The sequence below is a fragment of the Poecilia reticulata genome, linkage group LG16, assembly GCF_000633615.1.
Source record: "Poecilia reticulata strain Guanapo linkage group LG16, Guppy_female_1.0+MT, whole genome shotgun sequence".
Taxonomy (NCBI): domain Eukaryota; kingdom Metazoa; phylum Chordata; class Actinopteri; order Cyprinodontiformes; family Poeciliidae; genus Poecilia; species Poecilia reticulata.
Window position 1 is genome coordinate 12,743,309 of NC_024346.1, and position 19,201 is coordinate 12,762,509.

General features: G+C 38.3%; 1 protein-coding gene across 1 annotated transcript; it reads left to right on the forward strand.

Annotated features, from left to right (window-relative positions):
* The first annotated feature begins 663 nt into the window (after positions 1–663).
* On the forward strand, positions 664–18,887 carry cops7a (COP9 constitutive photomorphogenic homolog subunit 7A). The gene is made up of 8 exons (XM_008431375.1): positions 664–770; positions 6,232–6,354; positions 9,051–9,126; positions 11,086–11,174; positions 11,922–12,124; positions 12,617–12,722; positions 16,675–16,844; positions 18,413–18,887. The coding sequence occupies exons 1-8, from the start codon at positions 765–767 to the stop codon at positions 18,450–18,452; spliced, it is 813 nt and encodes a 270-aa protein (XP_008429597.1). The 5' UTR covers positions 664–764; the 3' UTR covers positions 18,453–18,887.
* Positions 18,888–19,201: the final 314 nt, after the last annotated feature.

The window sequence follows — 19,201 nt, forward strand, 5'->3', positions numbered from 1 at the left end:
TAATAATAATAATAATAATAATAATAATAATATACTGTGCTAATGTAATAGGGGTTTGATATTAAACTTTTTTGTTGGTTTTCAGCCATTTTTGAATGCAGTCAGTCCCCAAAAAATGTAGATTGTGCTACATCTAATTTGAACACATTAGCACTGTTTATAATCGACTATGTTATATTTATAGCGTCAATATGAATAATTCTGATTTTTCTAGTTTGTATTTTTAACAGTTGCATGTGCTTTTTGAAATAAAAGTGTCAGACACACTGGGAGAAAACAGCTGAGAAAAAAAAAACATTCAAGCATCCATTTTTGAAAATTAATATAGAAACAAACAGAACATTGCTGAAATATGTCAAGCCAGTTAATTTTTAGGATGAAATGAAGTCTTATCACAGGCCCAGTCTTGATTTGCAGTCTAATTCAAATATGGCTGATAGCAAATTAGCTTGAGTCCAAACTTAACCTTTTATAACATTTGAATTATTCACTGACAACTTTTAAGATTACGTAGTAATAGAAGCGTGAGGAACCACTGGTCAGTATAATTAACAATTTATTGATACAGCCTGTGTTAATCATATCACCACTAGATGACGCTGTTTTTTCCAACCTGATATCACGATCCAGACTGACAAGGCTTGTTGTCCCGCCCACTTTGTATCTCTACCCAATCACAGTTTACGTAGAATTGTTGTCGTACGTGTGTGTTGACACTGTAGCAAAGCAACCGGGAGAGAAGCTAAGTGATAGAAACCAACCATATGAAGGTACTTTTTAAGACACAAAAGATATTTTGCTTTAGAAATCCACGCAGATGTTAGCATCATTGTTGCGTTTTAATGCCTACAATGCAGTGTTGAAGTTTGATCGTTAAAAATGCTGAAAACAGTGTGAGGCCTAGCGGCAACGGTTACCTTGCACTCCCTTATCTGTTAGCATTCTGGCTAGCATGACAGTTAACTTATTCAGCTGTTTGTAAGAAATGCCGGTTTAAAGCCTCCAGATAGACGATGTACTATATGTCCTGTTGTTTTTTTTTTTTTTTGCTTTTTGTAACAGTGCGGTGCTGATATCTGAAGTAATACGCCTCATTTGCTTTGCTGGTGCTTTTAGCTTTGCACCTAACACGTAAATATGAGGAAATTGAGTTTTGTGGTGTGAGCCTATCTGTAAATTCCCATTATTTGTATCAGTATTTTTCTCACAAATATATTTGAAAACGCTCTGGTATTGCTTTAGGTGTTAATTTTTATCGGACTGTTTATTTCTTTAGTAAATTCATAATCTGATCTCTAGGTGCAAAACTATTTGGACTGTGTTGTTACGAAGTGCGTCAGGAGGGTGAATAATATTAGTGTGCACTAAGAAGTGTTGTAGTGGATTATATGTTCCATTACAAAATGTGTCGCTAATTTATTGGTTTAATTATCTTGTGTTGCAATTAGTAAGAGTTTTATTTAGCATTTTATAAGTTTTAGAAGGATTTTCCATTTGGATAAACAAGTAATAATTTGTAGAAATATGTGGCTGTATAGGGTGCACGTGAAAGCAAATGTATTTTTTTTTTTTTAATCTTGCCATCTGTTAAAATTGGCCCTGTCCAGTTTTAGGACCACGATGATTGATAAAGTTATTTCTATTAGCTAAACACCTAAAATTTGAGGTTTTTAAGCTTTCCCCTTTTCTAAAATGCATCAGTGGTCAGTACGGCAAAATACTTTGATTCTAGTTTCATCAGACTACAAAAGATTTCTCCAAATAAGTTGGTTTTATACCAAAAGTGTTTTTAAAAACCTGCAAATTTTTCTGTTTCTTTTGGAATAATGGACTCTTGCTCTCAGAGTGGCTTTTCGGGTCACACAGGTCTAGGGAACATTTCACGTCAGCCATGTTATTCACAAAGTCTTTGGTTTTATTCTGGAATTGAGACTCACAGTTTGCACCGAAACATGTTCATTATAGGGACACCAAACCTTCCATTTTCTGGAACAGTGAGATAGCTGGACACTTCCACTGTGTTTATTTGCTTGTAATTGTTTGATTAGATGAATGTAGCTTCTTCAGGCATCTGGAAATCATACCCAAGGAAGAACCAGACTTGTGGAATCTGCAATTATCTTTCTTATATTGATACCATATTGATTTATAAGCAAGCTCATATTTAGTTCAATTCAAAACTATTTCATTAAGTATTATTGTTGACAAACTGCTATAATTTATTTATGCTTCCTAGGTAGTGTGTGAATCTTTATCTGGAAATTGGTCTATTTAGGGATCTTTATATTTATCTTTAGCGTTTGTTACTATTTGAACAAGATTATGCAAAGGACTATGCTTTGGATTTAAGTGTTTCTTGTTCTGTTGGCTTTTGTTAGAAGAAATTAGCCTCTTATTTTACAGAAAAATGTACTATGGGGTTAGAAGCTCACATCTACAGGAATCTGTCAGAAATCTCCCATTTAACTTACTGGATTTGTGGGAAGGTAAAGTTAACCAGAAGAATTAAAGGGAACACAAATCTACATTTTCTCTTTTTTTTGTTTTTTGAGAAAATCTGAAGAATTAATGCAAAACACAAACAGCAGGTTATAATTGGATGGATAGAAACAGGTGTTAAATTTCCCTCATTGTGTTTTAATGGATTTTTGGACTTTCTCCATTGCAGTAAACTGATGTCAACTCAAGTTAAGCTCCCCTCTGTCTGCTGAGTCTGTCTCTTCAGCAGCACTATTTTAACTCTAGTTAATGGTAACAATGCAATGATTCTTATTAGTGCGTCCTTCATTAACATCTACCTTCTTTTGTCGTCAGTCTCTCACAGCATCAGCCTTTTTACTTTTTGCTTTGATATGATTATTGTCCTGTTCTGCTGGTTGTTGACCTGTTTCACCTCCACACTGAAGACATCTGATGTTTACTCTGAATAAAATACACCACCACTTTATAAGATCACAAAACAAATTATATCAGTGCTCACACTTGTTTTTTTTTTAAAGCCTCAGAATGTGTTTATATGGATCTGATGATCTCCAGAGTTAATTAGTTTTCAAAGGATTACAGAAGAGAGAGATGAACTTCTTCTCGTAATAGTTGAGCATTTTGAAAACTTTACTAATAAGTAAAGTCTGCAGGATTTTAGGAAAACATGAAGATTATGACATTTTGGATTTACACAAATTTTCCTCTGTGGTGTTTTTCTTTTTCATCATCAACGGCCTCGTCACTCCACATGAGCTTTCTGATTCACTCACAAAAAATCTGTATTAATTATAGCTATGAAAGGGAGTAAAAGAAAAGTCTTTCTTAGTGGTCGAATGCATTATGGGAAAAAAGAGTTTTAATGCACATAGCACCCAAAATACTATAGCCTTTGAAATGCAGCATCAAAGCAGTCCATTATGATTGTAATATTGCACACATTGATGTTGCGATGTGGCTTTTATATTTATTTGAATGTTTTATCAAAGAACTTTCCTTGTTCTGCAGATTTATCGTTCTGTCTTTCGGTAATACCCCTCGGGTTTCGCCTCTTTCATAAATGCATTTGCCTTTGAAATATACCTAGAATATCAAGAAGCGCCTGTTTCTGGGAGAGCCCGACAGGTTAATTTTCTTGGTTGCAACATATGTGTAATCATCTGCTCAATCTGGCCTTCTTTGATGGCGATCCAGAGGGACAACATGGGAAAGATGTGCATGTTTGCATAAAAATGAGCCAGATTTACAATCAGATTTATCATCATCTTTTCTCCTCATGAAGCCCGAGCTGAACAGGAAGCCGAGGAGACGAGTTTCTCTCCGTCTCTCTTTTGCCTTAATTTTAGTAAGTCCCCTGCGGTAATGAAGCCAGTCTGATGCAACTGCATTGATTTTATCAGACATCTGTAATAGTTAGTTTCCCTCTGTTATAGTATCGGAGATCTTAAGCTGGCCAATCAAAGCTAATGCGACGCTTCCTCACTTAGCAATCAAATGGAAGGTAGAGAGAGTAGACTCGCACCCATTTGTTATTATATTGTATTATTTTTTTGTATCGGGGATAAATTAAAACATAAAAAAACAAACAAGAGGTTACATCTGAGGGAATGTTTTTCTTCTTAATTTCTCATTTGAAGTTGTTTGCTTGAAGCCCAGTTAGATTTATTTCACTACTTGAGTAATTATTCTGCTGTAGCCTTCAGTCCTAAGTGCTCTTGCGTTTTTTTAGTTGATAAATATACATGCTCTGCTTCACATTCATTACACATGTTGCCCTCCGTGGTGCTGCCACTCTTCTTCTACTTGTGTGGTACTTCAGGTAGTCAGACTGTCAAGTGGTTTGGTCAGGAGTCACAGGCCGTTAGATATTAAAGAAGAGGGATTATTGCTTCTCGGTGTAGATGTCATTTTAACAAGCAAAGAGCGTCTGAGCCTCTTTAAAATTAGATAACGCTGCATGCAGAGGATGTAGAGACTTGAATCTTTGGCCTTTTTTTCTTGTCCTCATTTGCAAACCAGTAAGGACCTGGCTGGCTCAGGAAAATATGCAGCTTCAGTTTTACATTGTGATAACGATGTCTTGCATTTAATCTGTATTTCTCGCTCTTTTCGTTTTATTTTTAACCAATATTTTAACGGGTAAAATGTCATGTATTCACCCTAACACACTCCAGTCTTCAGAGGTGGGCAGAGTACCCAAAAATTGTACTCAAGTAGGAGCAGCACATTTATAAATAAATAAATATAAAAAGTAATCAAATCAGGGGAAAGAAAATTGTTCAAAATTAGTGTTTTTTCAATAAAAATCTTGTAAAACTTTAACAAAAACTGCAGGTGAGTGTCTTTGTCTGGTGAATGTTTGGTTAGGAGATGTTTGTTTTTCATTCAGTGAGTAGAAAATCCAGAAATTATACTCAAACAAGAATAAATATACTTAATAAAATTACTCAAGTGAAAGTAAAAGTACAGCGTAGTAAATTGTTTTTCCAAAAAGTTACTCAAGTAAATGTAATTGAGTAAATGTAACTTGTTACTGCCAAACTCTGCCAGTTTTACAGATGGTCAGTGACACAGTCTGTTGTCTGATAATCAGCAACTTTCAGGAGAAAAGACTCGTTACGGAAAGTCAGGTGATTATTTATGTTGCGTTTAAGCATTTAATTTGAGCGGGAAGGGCATACAGCTCAACACAAACTAATTTGTTCAACATAATGAATATTTATTATTCCTAATGGCTCAATGAGTCATTGTTAAGTTTGTGTTTTGTTCTCAGATCAGTCGGGTGTATTGTGTGTGTGTGTGTGTGTGTGTGTGTGTGTGTGTGTGTGTGTGTGTGGGTGTGGGTGAGACTTTTCAAAGCATTATGTTATATTTTAGGTTACTTTGATCCTGCTATTTAATTTCTAAAGTTAACGATGTTTCAGTTTTCCCACTGAGACCTACGTCTTCTGTTTTGTGAATGTCGTTGTTTTCTTAACTTATAGTTGTGTTTAGTGTTTTTTTGAGGTGCTTTGCACTTCAGGGCCACCGTAGTTTGGGTGGGGATGGCCATTTATCACTTATCATGATAAGAATTGGATTTTTTGTTGTCAGAATAAATCAAAATGAATGATATTTAAAAATACCTGAAACTCTGTATTATTGGGTTATTTTCACTGTGTGAAAATAATTGCATTTATCAAACTCAATGAGTTTGATAAATGCAAACTCATTGAGGAGTTTGCATTTATCAAACTCCTCAATGAGTTTGCATTTATCAAACTCCTCAATGTGACCGGTGTCCTAAAGAAGTGCATTACCAATTCAGATGTTTTCCAACCACAGTATTTGGGTTTGTGGGCTATGATTGCCTAAAATATTACTAATAAATAGTTCTTATAGTCAGTTTTGTCATTATCACAGTAATACAATAAAATGTTATAATATTGCCACATCTTTATTTGGGGCTTAATTTGGGGTTAGAACGGTTTTCCTTAAATTTCTTATGTATTTAAAACTAGCTGCTTTGTAACAGAGCCTGCAGAACTTTTAACATTTTATTTATTGCAAATTCAGTAAAACAAATTGAAATAATCTCGACAGAAATGGGTATCATTGAGTAAAAGCCTAATTGGTGCATATTTGCTTGCTAGTTTTTGGTTTTCTTTTTTCAAACATCTCCTCCACCAGCTCCTTGTTTTGTGTGTTTTTTCCCCCCATATTGTCTGACCTGCTATTTGTGTCTCATATTACTTATTTCCCTGTCTGCAGATGGAGGTGGAGCAGCTTCTGTCTCTGTCAGGCTCGGCGCTGGCCCAGGCTGTCAGCTCCCTGCTGGAGACTCCTGGCCTCTACGTTTTCTCTGACATCCTGGAGCTGCCTAACGTCAGAGAGGTAAACACGTCGACTTTACATGACAAAAATAATAAATAATACTATTTTTATGGCACAGTTTGACCAGAACCAAGTTTTAGGTCCGTTCAAGTATCAGAGCAAATATCAAATGTGACTGAAAGTCACAGTATTTGTGCACACATTCATTTATTTTAACCGAAACCAGCCTCTGTTTCCAGCATGCTGCTCAGTTTTCAGCTGATTTGACCAAAATATAAACAAAGAAATAAAATTTATAACACCATCATGTGAACTTCAGTTTTACACAAAGATGTAAATAAATTCACCGCTCTTATGTCTGTAAAAGAACCAGAAATGTACTCCTTTATAAAGTTGTAGTGGGTTTTGTTGCTAAACATAGCTGGATATCAATAACATTAATTATTGCTGTATTTTTTTCAATCTTAAGATGTACAATCTGACCAACCAGAGTCCGATTCATATTCATATTCTGATGAAACAGACAGACAGTTGTTGCACTTTTATCTCAACTTTTCATCAAAAACACCCTGAAACGTCTCTCCTGCGCCTTGTATTTATTAAGAATAATTCACCTTGACGTTTCTCACATTTTATCATATTAGTGCTGCAAACTTTAAAGTGTTTCATTTTAATTTTACGTGACAAACTAACAAATATCCACCTTTTGTCTATTGTACTGCAATTTTTATACTGTTAATAATTAACACGAGCATTTTTATGTTTTTAATTTGACTTCTGATGACAAATCTTTTGCACTGGAGTTTATTTAGGGGTGTTATGCTGAAGGGGGTTGAATGTAAATGCACACCACATTATTCAGTATTTTCTTTGTGAACATTGAAAATGAAAATTGTCAACTTTTTTCCTTCAGCTTCACAGTTCCACTCTACTTTGTGTTAATCTGTCACATAAAAACCTCCTAAAATACGCCGTGCTTATAGTTCATTCTGTCTGAATCCTGTTGCTAATGTTTCATTTTTTTATTAGTTTTGCTACACAGTAAAGTCGTAGAGAATAAAAACAGATGAATGAATGGATAAAATGCCAGTTTTAATATTTGCAAAAGATTTGGGGCACTTTTATGAGCCGAGCAATGAATTTCTGTCTATCTTCTGCCGGTAAATGACCGTAATGTGGTTTCATGCTGGTAAACTGAAAGACAAGCGTCACTGCAGAAAATTGAAGATGGTATTGGGGAAATTAAATGTCTGTGGATTTAGCTGTAAAATGTGCAGCTCGATGTTTATTGCATACAGTCAAATAAAAACAAATACCTGCAGAGATATTATGATTGAGGCAGATGAAACAAAAGGGGAAAGTTCAGTCTAAATGAAAAACATTGTAGAAAATGTGTAATATGTTGACCACTGTGTCCTTTAGCGTTTATTACTTTAGAGCTATTCTGTAACCATTTATTCTTCTAATCTCTGTTCCTTGAAAATGTCTTCAGGAGTGTACAAACTTGCAAAAACTATTTTATTTTGGGATTTTTACTTGCTAAATAAACGATAAACTCGGCTCACAATATTTTTTATGAATTAACCAAAGCGATCAGATTTCTGTAGACAATTATTGTAGAGTTTAAACAGAAAAACAAGCAAGCAAAAAAAAAAAAATTTCAGCTTGATTATCTTTTTCTAGATTTGCTTTTGTGTCTTTTCAGCAATAATAACTTTATATTGTTCAATTTTGCTTTATTAAATAGGCATGCCCAAGTCTTAATTAATAGCAAAAGATGCATAACACTAATAAATTACCTTAAGCTGAAAACAAAGCCTGGATAAAAACTTTGTGTTACAATTTTACGTTTTAAGACTTTAATTTCCATCGGTGAAAATTTCAAATTTAAGCTGTTCTTGAATTGTGATCAAGGGCCGCCCCAAATCATTCTGAGCGCCGCAAATGGCCCTCGGACCACACTTTGGACACCCCTGCCCTTAGACATTAATAGCTGTTTTAAAGTGTTGCTCCTAACAAAAGAGGAGCACTTTAACAGGGTTGATGAAACACAAAGCTCTGCCTCTGTGAATCACAGCTTTTTATGTTATCAGATAAAATTTGTTTATCTGAATTCCTCCTCATAGATTATCATCTTGTTTCAGCTCCATTTTATCTTTAGACGAGTTGAAAACATGATCTAATTATACGTTTTCCCCTGCACGGAGCTTCCTTCCAGTAAAACAAAGACGCGCTTTCGCTTAGAGGACATCGTCTTTTGTCTTTTCCTCACAGGCCGAATACCTGATTCATGCATATTCAGCATTCGCCGCGTCTGCGACACAATTGTAGGAGTTGAATACATTTTTCTCTTTAGGTGGATTTACGTTTTAGGATTCAGGCAAAACGCCTGGCGAACCTAAATCAAGCAGCAGAGAAGCAATATGGGTAGTTTGTGAGAGGAAAGACCAGATTTACTTCAGACTCCTCCTCCCGTCTGGTCAGTGGTTGGGTGGCGGTACCAGAACGACTCGGGCAGAGATCTTAAATCTGCTCCGAATCAAAAGCTCGCCGGGGACACATTTCCCCTTCCATAATAATCCAATCCTCTTTGTACTGAACTGAATCTTTTTAAATATGGAAAATATTAATTTTTATGAGTCCTTTTCGACGTGGCCTGACCTGCTCAGTATGCTCAGATAATACTTATCTCAAATGCAGTCGTCCATTGTGTGCTGCCTCATAATTTTCTCTTTCATCTTCCCTCTGACCCACAGCTGGAGAACGGCCCTCATGCGCCGGTGTATCAGCTGCTGAACCTCTTTGCCTATGGAACCTACTGCGACTACAAAGGTACTGCAGCGGCAGCACTATGTAAATAAGTAATGGAGTCGCCCCGCAACTCTTTTATGAAGCTCTATTTCTCCTTAGCAAGGCAGCCACTTAAACACTGAGGTTTTGAAATCTTTCAAGTGAAGACCTGGAGGTTGTTTATTAGCTGTAAAATAACACTTTCGCTTCTTTAGGCGAGTGCTCCTATTATCAGATAATTGTCTGTCATGGCGAGGCTGGTACAGACGAGCTGTCTAATCTAATCTGGTGGCACTTAATTTGTCCCCTGCGCAAAAGTATTATGAGCAAGAAGTGAGATCTTAATAAATATGTTTAATTGAATGTTGAAAATGATCCAACGGGAAAAACAGCGCAGCCCACTTTGCTGCCTTCTGTGTCACGCTGCAAGGAGGTACATTTACTTTCATGAGGCCGTGCGGTGGAGCTGTCAGCGCCGTTGTCTCAGGAGGGTCTGAGTCCGTCTCCCAGGGGAGCAAAGTCTGCCAGAGGGACGGTCACTGCAGTCAAACCTGCTCCAGACGCTCGCCCAGCTACGTTCGCTGACTGCTTCAAAGGGCAACACTTTCCTGATAGTTCCTGGTGTTAACCGGTTATATTTCTTGCTTTAAAGTGATAATAATCAGCTTGATCAGCCCTGACGGGTCAGAAATAATAACAATTTTTAAAAAATCCAGTCTTTTTCTGATCAGTGATTGAAACATACCTAATTCTTTTCAGCTTGTAGCATCAACACTCTTCAGGGTAGATGTTACACACGAGAGAAGGAAAAAAAGACAGCCATGTTCAGCTTTAGTGAGACGTTTAAGGGTGTTTTCACACCTGATAGTCCAGTTGACTGGGGAACAAAACAGGATGGTGCTGGAAACCTTTGAAAATTTACCTTGAAAATGCTTGAAAGGTGCTTGAATTTTACTGTGGGGGAAACCCTGAGTGCTGGACATGGTTGGTAACATTACTCTGGTTGGCTGTGACTTATAAACAATGCCTAATTGGTACCAAGCTGCTAAGAAAATATCCATAACTCCAATAAACGTCAACTCCAGTTTAGTATTGGAACAAATTGACATGTAGCTGATAAGTAAACTTTTTTATATTATGTTTAGAAGGAGATCATAGATGGAAAATGTTCAGCACAACAAAAAGTATTTTTCTTTTATTAGCCACATTTTTTTACTTCTATTTTCAGTCCAACAGCCTCGGACTACCAGTCATTAAACCTGGTTAAAGAAACCAAGAAGAAAGTTCTCGTTTTTGTTTCTGAGATTAGAAAAGTTAGAAACCTGCATATTGTTCTTTTATTAATGAAAGCATCTGTTTTTAGGACCTAGGATAAATATGTTTAAAGTAGGAGTGCACCGGTTGCAGTTTTCTGGTCGATCGCTGATCATCAATCTTTAAAAAGCCTGACCTGCCGATTCCGATTTCAGCCGATACCAGATTGTTTTTGCCTGAACTGTTTATAAACTTAGCAATAAAGTTACTTATTTGGCAGCAGTCGAGTCACTGCTATTAACTGCAAACGTTCAGACCCGACCTGGTGGGGCAAATCTCTCTACAGAGAGAGCAGAAGAGGACAGTGGCTGATTTTTAGGGGAATAAGATGAGCGTATATCTCCCAAAAATACTGAAATCGACACCAATAAATTGGCTAGCCAATAAATCTGTGCACCCCTAGTTTAAATCACAAAAATGAAAGATTGAAAATGAAATAATTTTGCATTTTTAACTGGAAAAAATATTTCTTAGCTTTTGTTTTGATGATTTTAGCGGGCGGTGCAAATAACCTGTACACCACTGCTTTAACGTGTTGAGTCGCTGGCTCGTGATCGATTGATTGGCTCTTTGAGTTAACAAACCGTTGAACAGGTGTCCCTAATAAAGTGTATTTAACGGTTCAAAGCCACGCTTGTTAATTTTTCTCCCTGTTTGCCAGTCATTCCTTGTTTTCCTGTGCTGCAGAGAGAGCGGCGTCTCTTCCAGAGCTGACCCCAGCCCAGAGAAACAAACTCCGTCATCTGTCCATCATCAGCCTGGCTTCCAACCTCAAGGTTCATTATTTATCTTCCTTTAGTTTCAGCATCGAAGTGCAGATAATAAATGTTCTTCTGCCACCGCATCCCTGCAGGCTTTAAATAGTGAGCTCCTACATCAATAATACGTCGGCATTGCTGCTTTTAAATATGACTTTACTGTTTTATTCTGACTGATAATCAATTCTTGTAAAGTTCAAGTGAGGTTGCTTTTGATTGTAAGTCTGTGGCTGCGTTTGCATCAGCCAACTTGGCAACAAATACACAAATAAGCATCAAGGTTTCTTTTTAAATCTTCAGGCTCTTCTTTTGGCTTGCTGCTAAATCTTTTATAGAACAAGAAACTATGTTTGAAATCATCTTTCCTTTGGACTTTCCAACTACGCTTCACCTTTTATTTATGCCCTTTTCTTTCTCGGCTCCTGTTGAATAATTGATTCATTATCCTGGCTAACACAGTCCTTTTTTTTACTCTGTTAGCTCGCTCTCCATTTCCGTTAGCATCACTCCTTCCTCTTCTGCCCTCTGTTTTGTGTCACTGCTTCCTCTGCATGCAGCCTTGAAATCTCCTAATTGCCAATAAAAAAAAAAAAAAGAACGGTGAGATTTCAAACTGCTTTCATCGTCCGACAGCAGCAGCATTTAAGCAAATGAGCATTTAAACTGGGATTTGTTTTCTGAAAACCACTAATGTACAATCAGAGTTGCTGCCAGTTGACATAGAGTTGAGAATATGAAGGTTTAAGCTGCTTCATTTCCCCTCAGTGCCTGCCATACTCGCTGCTGCTGCAGCAGCTCGAGCTGAAGAATGTGCGGGAGCTGGAAGACCTGCTGATCGAGGCCGTCTACTGCGACATCATCCAGGGGAAACTGGACCAGAGGAACCAGCAGGTGGAGGTGGACTGCAGCGTCGGCCGCGATCTCGGCCCCAACGAGCTCCCAAACATAATCAACACACTGCAGGAGTGGTCAGTGCCAACCGCATTCATCCTCTGCAGCTGCGTTTCCATTGACCATGTCATGGCGCAAATAAATGGAAGCATGCCAATTTCAGTCTGAGATTTCTTCAACAGTTTGTAGTTTTTACTGTTTACAGTAATATTAGGAGTAAGAGAGAGAGAGTGTATTTTCTGCTGCAACACCCAGACTGTCTGTAGCTGCGTTTCCATCGACCACAAAATGGCACACTGAGCACTTCTTCTTTTTATGGCGGTTGGCAGAACACTGAGAACGCTGACGCTATTGCGCCCTCTACTGCGCATGCGGGACACTTTCGGGTCGTTTGCCCGTTCATGCTGCAGAACACAGACAGGTCGCATTTATTTGACGGTGTGAACGGCACCGGCAAAAAAATCTGAATTGGGTCACTTCGGGCTGCAGCGTGAACGCAGCCAAAGCTTTGTTCTCATTGCTAATGTAAGCTTAGTTTTCTGACCGGCGTTCCTCCGTCTTTCTCTCAGGTGTACAGGCTGTGAGGCGGTTCTGTGCGGCATCGAGGAGCAGGTCTCGAGGGCGAACCAGTACAGAGAGAACCAGCTAAAGGTTAAAGTCCAAGTGGAAACAGAGGTTTGTCCTTCATTACTTTACCCCGCGGTTCTGTTTTTCTCAGGGAGAATAAATGTCTATCTTCTTCAACATTTATTTTTCGCCCCTGGCTGTCTTTGTTATTTTAGTTTTCCCGTTGCTGCTTATCTCCATCCCCCCCCCACCCCCATCTGCTGGCTTTAATAATCCCAGTTTATACTGGCTGAACGATTCCTCTCTGTTCCACTTCCAGTCTAAGCAGCAGAATGTTTATTTATAATGAAAAACATGAGCTTCTGCTACACATGAGAAAAAATACAGAGTGTATTTTAAAAATAAGTGATTTTTTTTTCCCCCCCCAGAATATTGCGTTCTCAGCTTTCACATTTATTTTAATGATTTGAAGCCATTTGCATTTTTACTTTCCCGTTGTTCCCTGAGGTCCAACACAAATACAGCAGACAGTCAAACAGGTACTGACACACCAGTCTGTTTTCATTTCAAGTCTTTTATTTTAACAGTGAATTCACAGGAGACGTACAATGTCTCATAAAAGCAACAATACCAACGAACTGCCTCTCATTTCTTTCAGGTTCCTCCTACAAATTTCAGTGTATGTTATTGGGGTTTATGTTGTGAATGAACATGAGTTTCTGTGCGTATTTGTAACACAAAAAGAAAAGAATACATAGTTGTTGTTTTGCTTTTGAATAAACTGAAAAGTGTGGTGAGCACTTATACTTCCTTAGCCCTAAAAAGATCTTGTACCTTTATTTGCAAAACTGAAGATTTGTGGCTGCATGCAAAACGCTCTGGGGTAGAAAAACTACCTGACGGCATCATTTCTGCAGAGAAATGTGGTGGTGGCAGCATCATGCTGTTTGGCTGGTTGTCTTTTGGTCGGGGTTGATGTGAAGTTAAAATTAGATGATTTATATCAAAAGAGCTAAATAAAATTGTGTAAAAACTTGAAAATTCAATACAATTGCATGCTGTGAATATTTTATTTGGAAAAATATTGGAAAATCCAAGTTTTTTCTTCCACTGCGCAATGATGCAACACATTAATTTGAAAAGTATAATATGACTATGAATTAACCTACATGGCACTGCATAATTGGTACAATATCTATATAAAAAATCAAGACATATTTAGAGTTTATATAAATGAATCTTTCTGCAGGGGATGAGCTCAGTTAGTCTAAAAAGTGCAGCAGTGGGACATATTAGAGGTGTGATTCTGTGCTCACTGTTGATTCAGTTGCAATTATCTCTTACCTGTTAATGACCTGTTATTTACGTAAATATACACATCAGTGTCTGCCACAAACAGCACCACGTGTTATCACTAAGTACTTTTGTACAATTAGTTTGAATTCCCTTTTTATACGCTGCTTTTTAAAAATCCAATGTGGTTTTCTGACGAGAGTTTGCAATGCCAGTGTAAAACCGAGGAAGTGATCCATCTCACTGCTGTATTACATCTTTGTTTTGCTTTGACCTGGCGACAGGCTGCAAAATATATCAGTAAAGTGTAAAAGTCAAGTGTTCTTTCTTTGAGCTTTTACATCATGCTTACGATGTTCCCTCATCAAAAACACACCTGGAGTGTTTCCTTGATTCTTTCATGCATGTTTGAGAAATATTTTAATCTCCACGGCAACCATTCAGCTGTGCAAAACATCTGGCTGGACTTGGCCCCGCCTTCGAGGCGCAGCTCCTCCTCCGAGCTGCAGTTTCCAAGCTTCGCTCTCAGCTCCTGCAGACTAGCCGCCAGCAGTTAGCAAAACACCTGGTGGAACTGAGCATCTTATTATACGAGCTGAAAGGCTAATGGAGGAGCCATGTTGTGAGTTTTTAAAGAGACAGAGACCCAATTTCAAGGTCAAATTTCTTTTCAATTCTAATAAAAAAATATTTTATTGATCCCAAAGAGAAATTAAATAATTTCAAGTCATATTTGATATATACATAGTTTTTATAACAACTGAAGTTAGCGTAGTGTTTTAAAATGATTCTGCCGGTGTAACTCTTCCCTGCTCAGCTGAGATTTCCTCCCTGTGGGAAGCTTAATGCCAGCAGGAGAAGAGTAAACATAGTTGTATTATCGCAGTTTTTCACTGCTGTTTACAGACCGAGTTCATCTTGTCAGGCGTGTTTGCCTTTTGGTAAGTTCATGAAATCCCAGATGTGCCGTTTTGTCTGGTTTCTGCTCAGCGTTTGTCTCTGCATCCATCACTGCTGACCTGACTTTCATTATTTAACATAACACAGTAACTTCTGCAAAACGTTCCACACAAACACACACAAAGAACATTTTCAGGGTTTGATTCACTTTACTCAAGGTAATGACAGAAGTTTGTCTCTTTGCTGTTTACCTGAGGGCAGAAAGTCTGTGATTAATGGTCGTATATAATAAACTCTGTCGCTGTATAAACAGATCCATCCCCATCAGAAAACTAAATACCTGGGACTGTTGTTGCTTTTCAGGCTGCTGGTGAGCAGCTTCGTCTGCAGCAGCGACTTGGTGGATGTTAAAGCTGTTTAGGTTTCACAGATACTCAGTCCAGCTTCGCTTTAGTCGCCTAATGACTTAGACTGTCTTCCCACCTCTTTAACTTTTATGCTGCATTAAACTGATGTCACCAAGTGAATCACAGGCATAGAGAGTTTAAAGCAGTTACTGTCGTCCAGGGAAATTTGTCATTTAGTGATGAATACAACTAAAGTTTTCAAAGATACAAGTTGGAGTCTTAAAAAATGTGGAATATGATACAGTCTACTCTAGAGGTGTCCAAAGTGTGGTCCGGGGGCCGTTTGCGGCTCTCTGAAGGATTTTGGGTGGCCGCCCGAGCTTTTTAAATACATAATATTTTCTTAAAAACAAACAAAGATACATTCTCACTTATTATCAAAATACATGAAGTTTAATTGAGTAATTAGAACCATAGACATTTATCAAGTCAACCCAGAAAATGTAGAAACCGACTGAACATGCAATCATGTAAAACCTTTTTTGATCCATTTTCTAAACATTTTGCTCCTTTTAATAAAGTGTAATTTTTTTTAGTTTATTATTGAGCAGATGTAACAAAAGAAAGCACAAAAAGTTTGTTTTAAAAACGTTTTTTCTCTTCATGACTTGCAGAACATTTGGATGCCTCTGGTCTGCGCTAAACAAGGTTCTCAGGGGATTCAGGAGATAAACTGGCCCCCAGCATCACACGTCCTCCACCTTACTTAACAGTTTTCTACATGTTTACCATCACCTTCAGTGTTTGTTGCTCTAAAACTTCATGTCTCGATCTGAGTTTCATTTTACTGTCTTGCACTGTCTGTGGGGACAAAATAAAAATGTCTCCTTGTCCAGCCTGGTGGCCAAGCAAAATGGACCTCAAGTCACTGATTACTAATAAATCCTAGAAACTCTGAGTTACAAAAAAAGTACATATAAATTGGAAATGTCAGTTTTGGATTTATTTCAAATGGTCCCAACGTTTTGGTTTTATTAAAAAACTAAATTACTTTTTCCTCCACAGCTGTGGTGTAGAGGAAAGGAGGAAGGAAGAAGCTCATTATTAGAGAAAATGTAAAATGAAGAAAGCTAAAAATTTAATCCAAATACATTTATTTTTTAGAAATATATTTTAACCAGCAGACACTTAAGCAACAAAATGTTGTTGCTTAAGAAGCTAACTGTTCACAGAGAAGTTACATTTTTTTTTTTTAGCTAAACGTTTTATGAAATCTGTATGTAAAAATGTTTTTTTGTTGCGTTACTGTGATAAAAAGACAATTTCCAAATTATTTGGGTCATAGATTGTTTTCTATTTTATTAGCCTTTCTTGATTTGTGGTCCAGGGACGAACAAAGTTATTTTCAGAGCCACAAATGGCCCCCGGGCCACACTTTGGACACTCTCGCTTCACATAATAAATTTTCTCAAACTGAATTGCTGCTGATGTAACGGATTCTTGTTTTCTTTTTCCATAAGGTGTCAAACCTACAAAAGACGCTAAAGGCCAGCGCTGCGTCTCCGTCCTCAGGCCCCGCCCCCGCCGGAGCAGCGTCCAATCAGGACGCAGATCAACCAGCCGAGCCTCGGGACCCCGCCTCTTCTCAGGAACCACGACAGCCAGGCAAGAAGGCTTCAAAGGTCAAAGGGTGAGTGCTCTGACGTCAGGCTCCTTACTTTATGTCGCCTGGCAGTCTAATAATTAAAACATCTGAGTTGTTTTGGATTTAAAGTGCATCTTTTCTCCCAAGGCTTCACAAATTGAACATGAGCGGCTTTGCAGAGGGAAGATGTTTTATTCAGAACAAACTCAGTTCTGTCTTTTCAATCAAGTCTCGCTCTCTTTATTGTTACGGTTCAGAAAACTGGAACAAAAAGCAGCATGTGGTGTTTTTTTTAAATTCCGTTAAATATCTCTTTATTGAGTTTTATCTGTCCGTTCCTTTGTTTTTATTTTAATACGTGTCTTCTTTTGCCAGGCTTAAAGCACAGAACAACAATGACGATCAAACCAAGCACTAAATTAAAGCGATCAGTTTAGAAAAACAAATCCCCAGAAGAATCCATTTCTGCTTTTTTTTTTTTTTAAAAGCAGTAAAAATGGAGCTGGTGATTGAAGTGTGCATGAACTACTTTGTTGTCAGATACTCACCAGTGTGTCTGCAGTTCCAGTATAACCCCGTTCTCCTGCTCTGCCTCCATCCAGCCGTATTACCGACGGCTAATTTCACAACGGTCCCGAATTGTAAAATGTCACTGGATACACAAAGAGCCGTTTCTCCCTCTGGTGATCAGCCGCTGTTTATGTTTGCCTGCCGAACAGAAAGCCGGCTGCTAACATTTGGGCGAAACACAAGAGCCCTCCCTGTGATTTCCATCCTCAGAGCTTCATTCAAACGGAGAGCCACATCCAAATTAATGAAAGCTTAACCTCAATCCTCAAATTTAAATAACTTTTAAACCTTCTTTTTTGTAGTGAATCCATAATTCAGTGGTTATAATTAGACATTTTACTAGCCAGATTTTGTATTAATCCTCTCAGATCAACTCCAGTTAAAACTGCAATGTGTAACTTTAATAAAAATATGTTTTTACATTTCAGTTAAAACCATCTTGTGATGGTTTATGAGACAAATAATCGGTGAAAAGATCAATTCCCAACCTCTTTTCTGAGCTACTAAAGCTGTCTGAATAAACGCACCAACCAGAACCAGGAGGCGGGTCTTAGGGCTGCTAATCAACCCTCAGTATGTGCTGCTAAATGTGCTAATGATGCACAAACAACTCACAGTTACATTAAAACAATTATTGGTGGCTAAGCTAACTATACTGAGCGTTTACAACAGGCTATACTAGCTACAGCACCACATAAGATTGTGATTGACAGCACTAAGACCCGCCTCCTCACTCTGATTGGTTGTTTCTAGTTCCCACTGGGAGAACACAGATGAGGGGTTTTCATGGATTATTTCTCATATTGTCACAACATGGTGGCATTTTCAACAAATATGTTAAAAAAAAAGTTTTTATAAAAGTGACACACTGCAGCTTTAAAGCAGATTGAATATTGATGTGGAATATTTTAGCATCTTTGCATCCAGGTTGCATCAGTTCTGCTGCTTCCCCCCCCCCTCCTTAAAAGCATAATTATATAAATAAACCTGAAACTAAGCATCAACTCGGTGAGTTTTGTTTTAATTGGCTGTGTCCCAAACAGACTGCGTGGGAGCGGAAAGATCTGGTCCAAGTCCAACTGAGGTGGAGGGATTAGGATGGGAGGACGGCCGCACTGATGGACACTCGCTGGCACGTTGATGGACGGACGGACGGACACATACCTAAAAACGATGCGAGCCATTCCTCCTGGAGAGCAGCCACACACCTTCACTGGAAATTGTCATCAACAAATGAAAGGCCTGCGGGGCGAACGAAGCAGGCGCGTGGTCCGCTCCTGCACAGACTGTCGGTGTAAATAAAAGCACTCGTAGCACGAGGACAGAACCGTCTGCGGTAGGAATCAGTTGCCTTTGACCGGAAACAGGATCCGTGTGTTTAAAGGTGTACGTTTGTCTGTGTCGTTTGGTTCAGATTAATTTTCAGTTTTGTTTTTTCTTTCTTTCTCTCTGCTGGGTTGAAAACTTGTATAAGAATCAGAATATAAGTTGTCGGGAAATAAAAAAGCTCACTATTCATCTCGGCTGCATTATTAATGTCACTTCTTTTATTAAATCTGCCTCTCTGGAGGCCGAGCTACTAAATGTTAACTCGCAGAAGGGGGGCTCCCCGTTTAGAGGTCAAGTCGTTAATTAGGGCGTGTCCCCAACGGGATTAATGCGTTATAGAGCCGAGGCTTCCTCTGTGCACCGGCAGCGCCCGCAGACACGCGTACGGCAAGCGCATTCGGATTTTATAGCAGTCTGTTTGGCCCACAGCCGGTTTCTGTGTCTGAGTTGCTGCCAGTCTTCTTTGTACCTCCATCACGATCAGATTGCCTCCATCATGCCGC